At 65.8% G+C, this 16,305-nt stretch overlaps 1 protein-coding gene across 3 annotated transcripts; it reads left to right on the forward strand.

Moving 5' to 3' along the window:
• The first annotated feature begins 100 nt into the window (after positions 1-100).
• Positions 101-10,094, forward strand: RNPEPL1 (arginyl aminopeptidase like 1). 3 transcript variants are annotated; one of them, XM_042950798.1, is made up of 11 exons: positions 101-655; positions 4,018-4,158; positions 4,492-4,643; positions 5,139-5,255; positions 5,434-5,669; positions 5,949-6,062; positions 6,772-6,884; positions 7,163-7,271; positions 8,251-8,481; positions 8,556-8,698; positions 9,159-10,094. In XM_042950798.1, exons 1-11 carry the CDS (start codon positions 116-118, stop codon positions 9,444-9,446), a joined length of 2,184 nt encoding a protein of 727 aa, XP_042806732.1. In that variant the 5' UTR covers positions 101-115; the 3' UTR covers positions 9,447-10,094. The 3 variants fall into 3 exon arrangements, with proteins under 3 accessions (XP_042806732.1, XP_042806734.1, XP_042806735.1); XM_042950800.1 differs by lacking the exon at positions 101-655 and adding an exon at positions 2,661-2,937; XM_042950801.1 differs by lacking the exon at positions 101-655 and adding an exon at positions 2,663-2,937 and having other exon boundaries at positions 4,078-4,158.
• The last annotated feature ends 6,211 nt before the right edge of the window (positions 10,095-16,305 follow it).

Consider the following 16,305-nt stretch of genomic DNA (forward strand, 5'->3'; position numbering starts at 1 on the left):
TCCTGTTGTGCCCGCGCCCCGCCGCCACCGCCGCCGCCGCCGCCCGGCGCCCCTCGCCCGCTCCCGGCGGCCCCCCGCGGCCGCCGCCCATGGATTTCACCTAGCGCGGGCGGCTATGGCGGCGCAGTGCTGCTGCTGCAAGGCGCCCGGCGCCGAGGCCGCGCCCGCCCGCCCGCCGCCGGAGCCGCCGCCCGCCCTGGACGTGGCCTCGGCCTCCAGCGCGCAGCTCTTCCGCCTCCGCCACCTGCAGCTGGGCCTGGAGCTGCGGCCCGAGGCGCGCGAGCTGGCCGGCTGCCTGGTGCTCGAGCTGTGCGCGCTGCGGCCCGCGCCCCGCGCGCTCGTGCTCGACGCGCACCCGGCCCTGCGCCTGCACTCGGCCGCCTTCCGCCGCGCCCCCGCCGCCGCCGCCGCCGCCGCCGCCGAGCCGCCCTGCGCCTTCGCCTTCGCCGCGGCCGGGCCCGGGCCCGCGCCGCCGCCCCCGCTGCCCGCCTTCCCCGAGGCGCCCGGAGCCGAGCCCGACTGCTGCCCGCTGGCCTTCAGGGTGGACCCGTTCACCGACTACGGCTCCTCGCTCACCGTCACGCTGCCGCCCGAGCTGCAGGCGCACCAGCCCTTCCAGGTCATCCTGCGCTACACCTCGACCGACGCCCCCGCCGTGAGTCCGCCGGGGCTGTGGGCTGGTCTCAGGGCCGTCTCTGGGCGGCCTCTCCCCGCGCTGCCAGGTTAGAGGGCGTTAACCCGGGCTCTGCGCCTGGGGCACCTGCAGAGAGGGCACCTGCAGGGGTCCGTGGCCTCTGGCCTAGCACTGCTCCCCCTGGCCCTGGGGCCCCGTTCAGGTGCCCTCAGTGATTCCGAGTCTTAGGAGACTTGGGCTGAGCGAGAGTCCTGGTGCCGGCCCGGCGGGGGCAGGGGACTGCATGCCACCAAGGGAGGCTTCTCCCTTCAGTTGTGCAGAGATGGTCCCTGCTTGGGGACGAGGGCCGCCTCTGGTGGGTACAAGCCAAGCCATACATCTGCCGGAGCTTGGCACCGGGGCAGGACAGTGGGTGGTGTCGGACGTGGAAGGGCCTCCGTGGGACCTGTGTCTTCAGAGGACTTGGGGGCACCTGATGTGTTCTCTGGAGGTGGCATGAGGGACAGGCCTGCCAGAGCGGAGACAGAGAGGGCCGGGTTGGCTCTGGTGCCCTGGGCCCCCCTGCGCGAGGATTGGCGGATGCTGCAGCCGGGTGGCCCCACAGGCACTTAGGGAGGCTCTGCCGGGCTCTGGGCCCGGGACGCCCACCGGCCTGAAGGCTCTGCCGAGAAGCCTGGGTGGCGCAGGTGGGGCGCTGTGTCTGCGGCACCCCTGCCCCGTGGTGAGGCTTCCAGGAAGGAGCAGGTCTTTCGTTCCCGCGGCACGCGGTTGGTTCCCTGGGTCCCCGTGTGGACAACACACGCGTGACACCCCGCTCCCCCATGTACACCACACGCACGCGGCTCTGGGAGGCCCTGAGAGGTTCCGTCTGTCACTGCCCGCAGCTCGCAAAGGGACAGGTGGCGTAGCGGCATCAGGCCAGGAGCCACCAAGGTGACGTCAGGATGGGAAGAGCCCGGACCAGACGCACACCTGCGGGCTTCCTGCCCGATTCCTGGGAGCCCTGAGCAGGCCCCGCCCCCACCTCCTCCCCTGAGCCCCCACCAGTGTGCTGGCCCCCCGCTGCCTGCTCAGCTAGGCTGGGGCTCTGACAGGTGGCAGACACGCTCCCAGCATGCAGTGAGAACGAAGGTGTGCTTCTCCCTGAACTTGTTCTGTGAGCTTGGAACCCTCGTGTCTGGTCCACTCAAGGCCATGAGTAGCAGAATGGTGGGGCCCGGACCCTCAGCAGGCTGCCAGCAAGAGTGGCCGTTTCCCTGGGCTTTCTACGGGTGCTTGGAGCAGGGAGGGGCGCCATGTCCCCACACAGACTGCGCAGCTGTGGGTGGGGTGACAGGGGCCTGGCACGTGAGCTGGATCACTTGCACAGCACACAGGGTTTGGCGTCTGACCTCAGGCACCCACTGTCCTGCGTGAAGGCCACAGGGCTCGGGGACCGTGCACAGAGTCCCCTTCTCTTCCTGGCTTGTTCTAGGACTCAGGCCTAAATCCCTAAACCCATCCCTGTGCCAGGTGAGGCTGTCGCTTCCTGGGAGGCCCTGCCCGTGGGTCCCCCCACCTCCAGAGTCAGTTTAGGGTGCTGCAGACTCTGGGATGTCTCTTGTGTCCCATTCCTGAATCCCACCCACCCTGTCAAGGACAGCTTTCTTCCTGCACTGTGATGTCTAGAGGCATCACCAGCCCATCTGCAACTGTCCCTCTGCCCCTTGGACCTGGTGGCTCACCTCCGGGGCAGGGTCCCGCCTGCCTGGGGGTCTGCCGCAGCCCCCCACTCCCAGGGAGGACTGTGGACCCCATTGGTCTCTGCTAGGCTAAGGGGAGACCAGTGCGGGGTGCGCCCTCTCTGGCTGGGCCCACAAGTGGACATGAGGAGTGGGAAATGGGGGTGGGGGTGGGGGGCTGAGCTGGGCGGAGCCTGAGGAGGACCACAGGAGAGGCAGGAGTCAGTGGAAGGGGAGGCTGTGGTGGTGGAGTAGGTGTGAGAGGGGAAAGTAAGGTTGAAGGGGGTCTGGGGGACCTTGGGAGCCCGTCCCCAGCGTGGGCCAAGGACCACCGGTCACACCATCCACTGCAGAGTCTCCTTAATGCAGATTCCTGGGTCCTGGCCCCAGAAAGCTCTGGGGTGGGGCCTGGGAGTCTGCAGCGTTGAACAGGCTCCACAAACAGGCCTTGTGCACGTCGAGGGTCGGCAGAAAAAGAAGATGCCACCACAGGCTTCCCATAGTGAGGGGACAGAGACAGAGCGGCCAGAGGGAAGTTTTAAAGACACCTGTGAACACTGGCCAGCGTCTGGCCGGGGCCGGGTAGGCAGCCCTGCCGGGTCTAGGGATCCACTTGGGTCTGGGGTCTGTGGTCTGCGGGGAAGGGAGGCCCCCCTGGATCTGGTGCCCACCGCTTCTGTGATTTCAGCATGAAACACCGTCAATGGCCGGCCAGCAGCCGCGGTGGCCCGCAGCTGTGGATTCCACCAAGCCATCACTTGCAGAGGCTGTGGGGGGTTGGGGTCCTTTCATAACCGCCCTGGGAGGACCCTTGTGCGCTTGGGCGCTGAAGCGGACGAGGAACAACCCAGTTTGCTTCAGGGATCGTGTGCTGACAGAGGGGAGCGTGTGAAGAACAGATTCAGGGGCCGCGCACGTGCACCAGCGGCCCTCCTGGGGCCACTCCTGTCCCGCCCGTCCTCTCCTGGCCCGGAGCCCATCCCCCCATGGGGTCCCTCCCGGCGAGGATAACCGCATTCCCAGGGGTGGCCCTGGGCTCAGGAGTTCCCTCCCAGTGTGTGGCTCGTCGGGAAGCTCTGGTTTCCCCCCATTTGCACCTTCTTGGCTCCCTTTGCCCGCTGCTGGCTTGTGAGAATCTGGGCGTGCTTCAGACTGGGCGTCAGTTTCCCTCTGGAAGCTGGGAGGAGGAGCAGGGGCCAGGAGGCTCAATTCCCTGGGCTGGCTCCTAGACGCACGGCCTCCTACTGGCTCTGGTGACGTAGTAGAGGCCGCACTCTGGGTCAGCTGCCCTGCCTGCCGGAGGCGCAGGCAAGCGACAGTGACCAGCAGTGGCTGTTGGCTCTGGAGGAGCCCAATGGGACCATCTCCCCCCACCCCCCAGGCCCTCACTGTCTTCCTCTCTGGCCGCCGTCCCCAGAGGCCCAGGGCCGAGAAGCCTGAGTGGGACCACCGGTCAAGGGCCACTTCCCCGAGGCCCTGCTCTCCCCAGGAAACCTGCCCAGCTTCCCGGAAATAAGGCGTGGTTGGCAGAGGTGTCCCGGCCACCTGTCCACGTGATGCTTTCCGCGGGACAGGGACCCTCGCGCCTCGCCGGGGAGAGGGGCCGCGGCCCACTGTGACGGGGAGGGTGGCGCTGATGCCCTGCCCGCTGCCCGCCTGCAGATCTGGTGGCTGGACCCCGAGCTGACCTATGGCAACGCCAAGCCCTTCGTCTTCACCCAGGGCCACTCGGTGTGCAACCGCTCCTTCTTCCCCTGCTTCGACACGCCCGCCGTCAAGTGCACCTACTCGGCCGTCGTCAAGGTCAGCGTCCACCAGCCTGGCCCACCTCCTCGCCACCCTCCGAGAGGGAGCCCCAGCGCAGGGCGGCGGTGGGGGGGGGGGCAGCCTGACCGGGGTGCCCAGCGTAGCGTGGAGGCTCTCTGGGAGGAGAGGTGCCCGTCAGGGGGGCAGGGCTCCCCACCCCGGACACGGGATTCCCTGACCCACCTTGTGGACCCGCCATTGAAGACATGGGTTACCCTGACAGGGGGCGTGGGATTTCCCATCACGGACGTGGGGCGCCCTGCGGGGGGATGCGGGGTTCCCCATCAAGGACATGGGGTGCCCTGACGGGTGGGGCCCCCTCGCACACAGGCCCCGTCGGGGGTGCAGGTGCTGATGAGTGCCACGCAGAGCACGTACGTGGAGGAGGAGGGCGTCTACCGCTTTCACATGGAGCACCCTGTGCCCGCCTACCTCGTGGCCCTGGTGGCCGGGGACCTCCAGCCGGCAGACATCGGGCCTAGGTAGGGCCACCGCTTCCTGCAGCGGCTGCTGCTGCCTGGGGCCCAGGCTGGGGGGAAATCCCACCGTGGGCTGGACACGAGGCCCGTGTCCGTGGCTGCCCTGCCGAGGACCCCCACACCGTGGTTCCCACGGCTTCGTACTGCCAGGCTCCTCCTACCCCACCCTCCCCCGGCCCGGGCCAGAAGCCGGGGCTCTCCCCCTCCTTAGAGTCCTCCTGCTGGGGCCACACCAGAGCCCGACACACCCTCGAGCCTGGGTGGGTTATCTCGACCCAGCAACAAGGGGAACCGAGCCACCCCCTTGGCGTGTGGCTCGGCCGCTGCCGTGGGAAGGGCCTGCGTGGCGGCCCTCCCGTGAGGTGGGGTGGCGGGCAGCAGGCTGACTGCTCTCGGAGGCGTGGGTGGTATTTGAGCCCAGAAGGAGAGGGAAGGCCTGCGGGCGAGTGGGGTGGGGGCCGCTCGGCCTCTGCCCACCCCCTCTCCGCCCTGTATTAGGAGCCGCGTGTGGGCTGAGCCGTGCCTCCTGCCCACGGCTACCAGCAAGCTGTCGGGCGCAGTGGAGCAGTGGCTGAGCGCAGCCGAGCGGCTGTATGGGCCGTACATGTGGGGCAGGTATGTCCCGGGGCGCCCGGGAGCCCGGTGGGCTACACGGCGGGCGGGTCAGAGGGCAAGTCCTGCCTTCCCGAGGGGTAAATGAGGGCCTACGGGGAGGGTCCCCCGTCTGATGTCCGGGGGAGGAAGGCCCCCCGGCCCTCTCACGGTCGCTCGCCCACCCTCCCGCCCGGGGCAGGTACGACATTGTCTTCCTGCCGCCCTCCTTCCCCATCGTGGCCATGGAGAACCCCTGCCTCACCTTCATCATCTCCTCCATCCTGGAGAGTGACGAGTTCCTGGTCATCGACGTCATCCACGAGGTGGCCCACAGCTGGTTCGGCAACGCCGTCACCAACGCCACGTGGGAGGAGATGTGGTTGAGTGAGGGCCTGGCCACCTACGCCCAGCGCCGCATCACCACTGAGACCTACGGTACTGCCGCCGGCTGGCTGCGGGAAGGGTGGGGGGACGGTAGGAGCCCCACACGGCGGCCTCATGCAGGCCGGGGTCAGGGCCGTCCTGGGTACTGTGCAAGGGGCTGAGAGCCCAGCCCGGCCCCTGGGGTGCGCGGTCCCCTGCCGCGTGCGTGTCCGGCGGGCTGGTCTTGGGTTAGCCCCACGAGGCTCAGGGCGGGGAGCGGCCTCGAACCTGCCCGGGTGCTCAGGCTGGCCCTGCCCCCTCCCACCTCCTCTGCCTCCTGTCCCCGTCCAGGGGCTGCCTTCACCTGTCTGGAGACGGCCTTCCGCCTGGATGCCCTGCACAGGCAGATGAAGCTCCTCGGAGAGGACAGCCCGGTCAGCAAGCTGCAGGTCAAGCTGGAGCCAGGTACCCACTGCTGCCAGGCCCTGCTCCCGCCAGGTACCCACTCCCGCCAGGTACCCGCTCCTGCCATGTACCCGCTCCCACCAGGTACCCATTCCCGCCAGGCCCCGCTCCTGCCAGGGACCCGCTCCCACCAAGTACCCGCTCCCTCCAGGTACCTATCCCACCAGGTACTCCCACCAGGTACCTGCTCCCGCCAAGTACCCACTTCGGGCAGGTACCCGCTCCTTCCAGGTACTCCCACCAAGTACCCGCTCCCTCCAGGTACCCGCTCCCGCCAGGTACCCACTCCCGCCAGGTACCCGCTCTCACCAGGTACTCCCGCCAGGCTCTGCCCTGGGCCCTGCAGACATCGCCCCGAAGGGCCTCACCACCCCTTGCTTCCTCTGGCTGTGGCGTCTCTGGCTGGATCCCTGCAAAGGCCAGGCTGGGTGCCCCCAGCCCTAGGAAGGCCTCCCCTAGGCTCCCTCAGCCTGCCGCCGCCTCTCACGGGCTCTGAGCGCTGGCCACCATGATGTGCGGGCCCTCGGTTTCCTCCAAGGCCCCGCGGGCAGGGCAGGCCCCATCGGTGTGCGCCCAGGGCTCTGGGGACGTGAGGGACAGGAGCTGTGAGCCCTTCCTGCTCCGCAGCGCCCGACCACCCCAGCCCCCTTTCCCACCAGACGTAGGAGGGCCGGGACACCGCCCAGAGCCAGGGCTGTTCCCCTTGCAGGAGTGAATCCCAGCCACCTGATGAACCTGTTTACGTACGAGAAGGGCTACTGCTTCGTGTACTACCTGTCCCAGCTGTGTGGAGACCCCCAGCGCTTTGACGACTTTCTCCGAGTGAGCAGCCCTCTCCCCGGGACAGGCCCTGCCCTCCACCCACCCTGAGCCCCTCCCCAGCTCCCGGGGCTGCTTTCTGTCCTGGAGGGCGGCGTGGAGTCAAGGGGGGGCCTGACAGCAGCGGTGCGGGGCATCGCCTCCTCCCTCTGGCCCCTCCCGGTCTCGGCCACTCGGCAGGGTCCACGTGGCCACACGGGTGCCTCTGCGCCCACCCCTGCGTTGGTGGAGGCTGGTGCGCCCAGCCCGCAGCCTTCCTGAGCCCTGCCCCACTTGTGCAGGCCTACGTGGAGAAGTACAAGTTCACCAGCGTGGTAGCCCAGGACCTGCTGGACTCCTTCCTGAGCTTCTTCCCAGAGCTGAAGGAGCAAAGTGTGGACTGCCGGGCAGGTGAGGCCACCGCCGGCCACATGTCCGCGTCTGGCTAGCCTTCAGCCCACCAGGGGCACAGCAGGTGTGAGCGGGGGCGGGGGCGGGGAGGCTCTGCTGCACAAGATGCCGCTCCTGCCTGGAGAAAGGCCCCCCCTTGGGTTCGTCCACCGCCCGTCAGCCAACCCTGGCTGGATGACACGGTCCTCAGGTTGGGACACCGTGGGTGCAGAGAGGACAGTGTGTTTCCCAGCCTCCTGGGGCCCAGGAGGCTTCCCTGAGGAGGTAGACCTTAGGTCAAGCAGGCTGAAAAGTAGGCACTGTGTGCAAAAGGCCTGGGGCATGATTGGCTGGGCAGAGGGAGGTTTGCCTCAGAGCTGCCTGAGGCCAGCTGGCCCACCTGTGCATTACCCACAGAGGTGTCTCTGGGGCTCCGAGGGCTTGGGGCCAAAGGAGAGACTGGAGGTGTCGGACGTCTAGGGAGAGCCAAGATTTGCTAGAGAGCAATGAAGCGTGGCTGGGAGGCGTGGGCAGCGTGGCTTGGTTTCGGAAGGATTAATAAAAGCACCAAGGGCCTTTGGGGGTGGGGAACAGCAGCACGTGCCCCCCCCCCCAGCTGCCCCAGGCTTTAAAGCAGGTCGCCGCCCCACCCTCTGCTCCCCCGCCCCTCCCTGAGGCCCTTCGGTGCACCCCCCACCCCCGCCCCGGGCCCTGAGGTTGGGTTTAAAGTGCCTCGCTGCTTTGTACCCATGAGAAGCATGGAGGGGTAGGGGCCCTCAGCCACCAGCTTCAGTCTTCAGGCCTCCCTGCGCTGCTTCCAGAAGCCCTTCCTGCAGCTCCAGGTGGCAGGCGCCAGAGCGGACCCTGGCCTCCCCTAACTGCCCCTGCCCTGGGGCTCCCAGGCCCTGGGACAGTCACACCCGGGGACGCTCTGAGAGTCCGGGGTCGCCGGGGCAAGCTGGCTTCGGGCGGGGACCCCAGGACGGCATCTCTCCGGCAGGGCTGGAGTTCGAGCGCTGGCTCAACGCCACGGGCCCCCCACTGGCCGAGCCGGACCTGTCCCAGGGCTCCAGCCTCACCCGGCCCGTGGAGGCCCTCTTCCAGCTGTGGACCGCGGAGCCTCTGGACCAGGCGGCCGCCTCTGCCAGTGCCATCGACATCTCCAAGTGGAGGACCTTCCAGACAGCGCTCTTCCTGGACCGGCTCCTGGACGGGTCCCCGCTGCCCCAGGGTAGGTCCTGCGGCCGCCAGGGTGGCTGGGGCGGAGTGTGCCTGCCCGGCCCTGACCTGCGTGTGGCCCGGCAGAGGTGGTGACGCGCCTGTCCAAGTGCTACTCGTCCCTGCTGGACTCCATGAACGCCGAGATCCGTATCCGCTGGCTGCAGATCGTCGTCCGCAACGACTACTACCCCGACCTCCACCGGGTCCGGCGGTTCCTCGAGAGCCAGGTATGGCCTCCCGCACCGGGCCCCGCCCCCACGGCTGCACCCAGCAGGCCGGGCATCCGGGAGGATGGACGGTGTCCGGGAGGAGGTGGGAGACATGCGGCGTCTGGGTTGGCGCTGGGGACACACACCAGATGGGAGGGGAGGCCGTGTCCCCCAGAGGTCAAAGCCGGGAGTAGAGTCTGGAGGTCTAGGCATACCGGGCCCTGCGCCTGTGGGCAGTCCAGCCCCCGGACTGTGGCCCCGGGGGTATCCGAGGGTCCCGGGCTCCAGCCTCCCCGCCCCGCACACCTGTCCCCCTTCACTGCCCCTGAACCCAAGCTCCCTGGAGACGAGGCCTCTGCGGAAGGCCCACAGCGGTGGGGGCTGAGAAGCCTCCGGCAGTGTGACCGCAGGCCGGGGTGGCTGGGCCGGCAGGCTGGGCCAGGGAAGCGCCGGGGCCACAGTGTGCCGACCTCCCCAGATGTCCCGCATGTACACCATCCCGCTGTACGAGGACCTCTGCACCGGCGCCCTCAAGTCCTTCGCCCTGGAGGTGTTCTACCAGACCCAGGGCCGGCTTCACCCCAACCTGCGCAGGACCATCCAGCAGATCCTGTCCCAGGGCCTGGGCCCTGGCGCCGAGCCCAGCGCGGAACAAGGCGGTGCCGGAGCAGACTCGGAGGTGGACCCAGAAGCACCGGCCCTGCTGCTCGGGGACGAGGCCCCCGGCGCCGCCATTTCTCTCAGGGACGTCAACGTGTCTGCCTAGCCCTGACCTCCCAGACACCACGATTGTGCCTTCTGTAGCCCCAGGCCCGCCGTGACTGTGCCTCGCCTCTGGCCGTGAGCTCCCTCCTGCGGGCTCTGCCGGGGACCTCCTCACGGCCGGCGAGGCCCGTGGACCTGGTCCCCCAGCTCTCTTGCACTGCAGGCCCGGAGAGGCCAGCACACGCCATGCCTGTCTCAACACTGACCGCCGGGCACTGCCCCCGGGGTGACAGCCCCGCAGTCCCACGGCGACCGCCACACTGTGCCTTACGTCCGCCGGGAAGTCCGGGCCGCGCCGTCCTCACGGCGGGCCTCCTGCCCCCGGAGTCCCGCAACCCGCTGCTGGGGTCGGCAGCCTCAGCCGGCCCCTGGCAGAGGACAAGGACACAGACATGCCCTTAGTGCAAGGCCAGGGGACACTGAGGAGAGGGTGGACCTCCCTGGGAAGGGGTCCCCAGAAAGCCTTAGCCCCTCAGGGAACACGGGGTCCCGGGCCCCAGGACAGTCTGTCTCGCGGCTGTAACACCCCACAGGGAAGAGGGCAGGTGGTACTGGTGCTGGTGCTCTTTCCCACCGTGCGGGAGAGGCCTGGGGGCCCTGCAGCCGGGTCACCGTGATCGTCCCATTAAACCTCCACTCTGCAAACAGCCCCCCCGGCCTGTTCGTCCCAGCTTGTCTTCCGTGTGCACCTGGCCACCCTGGCCTGTGCTCGGGCAGGGGGCTGCTGATGGGGCGGAAGGGGCTTCCTTTGCACTCCAGCCACTCCTGGCTCTGCCCTCAGAGGCCCCAGATCCTGCCCTGCAGCCTGGGGTTCTGAGGACCAGCAGCAGGCCACCCCCGCCAGCCCCGCCCAGACCCTCGAACACCAAAGCGGAGGAGGCCACTTGTCCCCACCCTCCCTCTGGGCCTTTCTCAGGGGTGGCCCCCATCCCTAGCTGGAGTAAAGGCAGGGGTGCATGGTGGGGGCAAGTTTGATCTTGGCTGGCCAAGGGCCAACAGCCACCGGCACCACCGTAGCACACGCTCCGGGTGCGAGTGGGGCCCAGAGAAGAAGGAGGTCGGGGACTCCACCTGGGTGTCTGCCACGGAGGGCGACTGGCTGAGCGGTGGAGGGGTGGGGGGTGTGATGCACCCGCTGAGGCCAAGGGCTGAGCCGGGTTCTGCTTACGATCGCCCACGGGCTCAGTCTCCTGCAGAGCCTCACGCCAGGCCCAGAAAGGACACGTCACCTGGGCCACAGGCCAGCCCCGGGCACAGAGCCGCACTCTGTACAGGGGGCTGGGACTTGACAGGACTGCAGCGTCTTGCCCAGCCGCCAGGTCACCAGTATCCCGTGGACTTTTCTGCTCTCTAGACCCCTCTGTCCCGGGGGACAGCCCGGTCCCCACACACCCAGCATCTCGGGTGGTCTCCATGAGCGTGGGTTTGTGCATCGGGGCTGAGTGGGGTTCCACTCAGCCCAGAAACCTGGGAACCGGAAGGCTGGTCACCCACCCTGCAGGGGACGGACAGGGCCACTGCGGCAACGTCCTTGCGGAAGGGAGAACACGGGAGGCGTCCGGCAGCCCCCGCCCCACAGCAATCCTGGTGCCCTGCAAGAGGCCTCGTCCTGGGCTCTCTGTGGCCCCTCAGGAGGATCCGTTCTCTTCCCAAACCAGGTGCCAACGAGAAGCCCTGTTGGGGCTGAGCCGCTCTCTCGGCCTCTTCCCTGCAAGAGGGGAGGTTAATTTCAAGTCTCTAGTCACACCCTTTTCAGTCCCGGGCTCTTGGTCTCATTGGCAGTTCGATGCTCTCACGATGCCGGTCTTGCCGCAGACTTGCCCGCAGCTCCACGGCCACGGTGCCTTCCCGGATGCTGCTGGGTGCACTTTGCTCCCTGCCTGCCGCTCCACCTGCCCGCTCTCTCCTGACTTTGCAAAGCTCAGAAGCAACTCCCAGCTGTCACAGCTAGCAGGATGACGCCCATCTCCTTGATAATGTCCTTGTCACAGTCCTTGTCCCAGTCCTGGCTCTGAGCGACCCTCTGGGGCGAGCCGGAGCACTCCCGGCCCGTGAGGCCCTGCGTTCCTGGCGTTTCAACATTCCTTTCCCTCCCAGCTCGCAGCCCGGGCAACACTCTCTTGGCCCATCTCCTCCTTGTAGTCTCTTGCCCAACGCTGCCTGTGACCAACACATGCTGCCGCTCTCCCACCAGGCTCTCGAGCACATCACACACCACCTGCCTTGCGAGTCACCCCGGCCGGGTGCTGACCGTGTTGTGCCAGCCACCACGGAACCCCACCTGCCAACGCTTCCACTTCCAGAGCGGCCCCGCCGGCCCCACGCCCATGGCACACGTGTCCTGTGTTCTGATAGAATGGCACCCTCTTCTAGGGGCTGGTTTCTAGGCCACAAGCTAAGTCACACTCCAGCAACAAACACCTCTGAAATACCAACGTTTTCAACAAGGCGTGTTTCTCATTCAGCTACAGGCTGGCAGTTGGGTGGCCTTCCCGTCACCATCACTCCTCAGGGACCCACCCATGCTGACGAAGGAGAGGACATCTGGAGCACTCCAGGCACCTTGCCAGAGATACGGGAGAGCTGGGGAGGGGCTCACACTGGCCACTGCCACCACGTGCACGGAAGGGGGGGGTGACAAGTGGCAGTAGTGACCACACAGGGCTGGGGGCAGAACGCTGGGCAACAGCTGCATTTTCGGGACAGACAAGGGAGCAGCCAGGCAGGTAGGAGGGTGAGGACCCGGGATGCACAGAACGGCCAGGGCCAGAGGTGGGCTCCCCTCGGAGAACCAGCATCAACTGTGGAAATGATCTTCATCGTGCACATGACCCCTAGGGCCACTTGGGAACAATAGGTTGGGGGGGGGAGGGTCCTATTAGGAGCTTGTATTATTATTTTAGAAATGTTATCTAAAACATCACCTGAAAAGAATCCATTCCTCCGTCGCAGAGAGCACAGTGGGCAAGGTCGGCCTGGTCTGGGGTGCTGGCGGTGTCCCCACTATAGCAATGCACCCCTGGGCTGTCGCCTCCTCCCTTTGGGATGTGCAAGGACCACGCAAGCTCAACACAGAGCGTTTCAAAGGAGTTGGACCCTTTGAGCCCTTAGAGGCGGAACCCACTCCTCCTGGAGAACTGACTGCGAGCCGGGCAAGGCAGAGCGGCCCTGTTCCAGCCTGGCCTGGGAAGGTTCCTTCCGCTGGAACCTTCCAGCCGGGGAACAGGAGAGACTTGGGCTTCTAGGGGCCGACGCCCACTCCACCCTGGACGTGCCCAAAGAAGCAGCCCGTATTTATGGCCCCCGCTGACCACCCCCATAGCCCAGGACCGTGACCCTCACTGACCACCCCCCTTAACCCGGAACCAGCCGTGCACTTTGCGTTTCCTCACCTAATCCCCACAACCACCCCGGGCCCTCTGTACCACAGGGTTTGTGGCCAAGAGCAGCCAGGAGAATCCTTGCCCAGGTGACTCCAGAGTGGTCCAGGCTCTGGGCCCCTGGACCTGCTGGGATGGTGGCCCGGGCCCCTGCCATCCCTCAGTGTTCTGAGGGCAGTTGGCTCTGGGACAAGCACGGTGGAGGCGGCCCCTGCAGGCTGGGGGACCTCGCCCCTACGCCCTCCCTCATTTGGAGACTCCCGGAGAGAAAGACTTGCCCGCAGGATCAGGACCTTAGGCCCCTCTCTGGCTGCTGGGGGTGGGAAACAGGGCCCACACTGTTCTGTGGGCCAGAAACTGCCCTGCCATTCAGACCCGCCAGTGTAACTGAGAACGTGCCTGGCCCAAGTCCGCGTCAAGGCCTGTCCCTGAACAAAGAATGTTCTTTTGCTGGGAGTTCCAGGAGCTTCCTAAACCGGCAGGGCATGAAGCTAGTCCCTCCAATTCCACAGGGCCCGGGGCACCCTCCCTCTTTCTGACTCACGTGACTAGTCACCAAGGACCTTCAAAGGAACTAAATCTCCTTCTCCATCGCTGGTTCAAACCCTGGGCCTCCGGGCTCACTCTGCCACCCTAGCCTCGAGGACCTCCTCCTGAGCCCAATGCACAGGGCGTGATCCCTTAAAGTGCCTCTGGACCACGCCAGGGCCCGGGCTCCCCGACTGCTCATCCGGTTCCCACACACGCCCCACTCTCATCTCACCCCTCGGGGGGCTTAACTCCCGTCCGCAGACTCTCTGACGCTCCTTCCCTGGTGTATGGGCTGCACTGGGTGACTCGCTCCCAGCGAAAGGAGGGTTGTAGGAGCGATGGAGCAGGACACCTGAGCCGGGCCGTGAAACACCGCAGCTTCCGCCCTCCTTTCCCTTGGGTCGCTTGCTCTGGGAGAACCCAGCCGCCATGATGTGAGGCCACCCAAGTAGCTTCGTGAAGGTCCACACAAGGAACTGAGGCCTCCAGGCCCAGCCAACCTCCAGAGGACTTCGGTTCTGGCCAATATTTTGACTGCTATCTCCTCAGAGACCGTCAGCCGGAACCACCCACGGGAACGGCTGCCACATTCCTAATCCACAGAAACTGTGACATAATACATATCGGTTTAAGTTCCTAAGTTGTGAGGGTCGTCGGACACACAGCAGTGGATAATCAACAGAGGTCTCTGCACAAGGTCAGTTATGCTTCAACAAAAGATCCGATTCAAAATGTACTCAAACAATAAAACTGCATTTACAACCTATGACCAGAAATCCCAAAGTGGACCATTCTAGCACCAACAAGTTCAGGAGCTCAGGGACGTCAGCAGGGCCTTCATCCTTCTGCTCTGGAGTCTCCGTAACGCTGGCCTTTGTCTTCCGGCTTGTCCCGTGTGGTCACCAGCTGGCCGCAGCAGTTTCTGTTCCCACATTCCCACACACGGGCATCCGAGGCGGGTTACAGGAGAACATGCCATCGTGTGCCCTTGGGAAGCTTGGAGACAGCTCCGGCGTCCCCCACAGGGCTGTTCCCCATGTCCCGTTGCCCTGAGTTGGGGCGCACACCCCTTTCTAACTTCTGACCCTGAGCCAGGGAGGGGTCCAGGCTCCCCGGATGACTTCAACAGCAAGTGAGCTGGCCTCCTGCCGGTGAGGCAGGGTCAGCCACACGGTGGATCCTGACAGGATGTGGCACGTTGCCAGCCCAGGGCTGCAGCCTCGGCCCAGCTGTCACCAGCTGTCCCTTCCCCTGGGACACCTTGGCCTGCCCTCCCCCACCCTGGGTGAAGCGTGGGCAGGACACTGGCTTTAATCTCTGTGTCCACATGAGAATCCAGTGCCTGGTTGTTGCCCGCTGACCAGAAGAGCTGCGGGGGTTCGAAGAGACAACCCCCAAGCCCAGCTGCGAAGCCAGGGAACATCCCTTGAAAAACAACAAGGACGGTCATCCAGGCACAAGTGTGAGCAAAGCCACGGAGCACAAACACTCCAGAGCAGTGATAACCCGGGGAGGGTGGAGGGGAGCAGGCAGGTTTCAGGTTCCACAGAACCCGTGAACACCCACAGGCTTGGGAAAGGAAACGGCTAGATGTGCACCGTCCGCGGGCTGGGAGGTGGTCAGTAGGGAGGCTGGTCCTGCCTGACGGCTGGGGGACCTTTACCTTCGTTCTCCTGTAACCTCCAAACAGCACTGTGACATAGGGTGGTATTCCCACCTGACAGGGACAACCCCGAGGCTCACACTTCAAATAACTAACTGTCTGTCGTAGGGCCTGTGGTTGTGGGAACTGGGGGTCATGAACTAGCTGCCTCCAGAACACCTTCTTGTCACACCCCTCAGGCTGCCTCCAACTCCTATTAATACTCCAGGAGCCACAGGCCCCACTCTGCATAGGGCTGCGGGTGGGCCCAAGCGGCAGAGGGGAACACGGGACACATGGGGTAACGGTGGTGCAGGAGCTGCGGCAGGCAGGCCTCGGACCATCTCAGTACTGGCCACTCACCTGTCACTCCAGGCCTGGGCTAATGCCTTCCCAGCACCCCGTCTCCGGGCCACTTCTCTGGGCACAGGCCCACCCCTGGACGATGACACGTCTGTAGGAGGCTGCCTGCTCTCCAGGCCTCACGAGCCAGGGTGAGTGACACAGCAAAGGCCGCTACGTAGAGTCCAGATCCTGGGCTGGCCTCGGTTCTGCCGCTAACCACCCCAATGTGTTACCTGGGGCGAGGAGTTGTCCGGCACCCTAGGGCAGGTAGGAAATCTGTCTCTTACTCCTTCAGGATCCCTACAAGAAGCAGAGCCCGGGGCCTTTACGGATTCCCTCCAGCTACCGCAGCCACCAGCTTGCCAAGGACTCATTAGCATCTTCTGGGGGAGTGACTGCCACAGGGATGCTGAATGGTCGTGCCCTAAGTCCTAGCATCCCAGAGACAGGTGTTGGGCTATGTAGTTTTCTTCTAGAACAGCAACAGGAATATCCGAGGCCCCCCCAAATAGCCTGGCGGGTAGGGCTAACACAGTGTCACACTACCACCAGCAGCTGCCACTCATGCAGGCCCTTCTTGGCCTCTCAGAGGGAGGAGCTGCAGCTGTCAGAGGAACCTGGGGTAGAGGCTCCGGGACCAGGTTCGGTTTGTTCTCTGGCAGTAGGGACTTTCCAGGTCTGCAGAAGGGCTTCAATCTGACCACCGTTCACGTCCAGGGGGCTGGGTAAAAGTCTGGGAATGCAAGATCTGACTAACCCTAGGAGGTGGCACAGAGCTGCCACGAGAAGGGCTCAGGCCGCCTTCTCCTCCCCTGCCCGACCCTCTGTGAAGGCGCCAGACACAGTGAAGCAGGCTTGGAGGGGCAGGCAGGCAGACAACAAGCCTCTGGCCGCTTTCCCTCCTTCCCGGGAATGGGGAAGTACAGGCATCTGCAGCAAAGGTGAATGCTTAGGCAGGTCCC

This window comes from Panthera leo, chromosome C1 (assembly GCF_018350215.1).
Source record: "Panthera leo isolate Ple1 chromosome C1, P.leo_Ple1_pat1.1, whole genome shotgun sequence".
In the NCBI taxonomy this organism is placed as follows: Eukaryota; Metazoa; Chordata; class Mammalia; order Carnivora; family Felidae; genus Panthera; species Panthera leo.

What these genes read in the sequence shown, in the direction of transcription:
- RNPEPL1 (XM_042950798.1), top strand. Translation starts at nt 116, where the DNA reads ATGGCGGCGCAGTGCTGCTGCTGCAAGGCGCCCGGCGCCGAGGCCGCG. An exon ending in CCGGCAGACATCGGGCCTAG is followed by an intron (nt 4,644 to 5,138) that starts GTAGGGCCACCG and finishes GCCCTGTATTAG; the next exon opens with GAGCCGCGTGTGGGCTGAGC. An exon ending in GCTTTGACGACTTTCTCCGA is followed by an intron (nt 6,885 to 7,162) that starts GTGAGCAGCCCT and finishes CCACTTGTGCAG; the next exon opens with GCCTACGTGGAGAAGTACAA.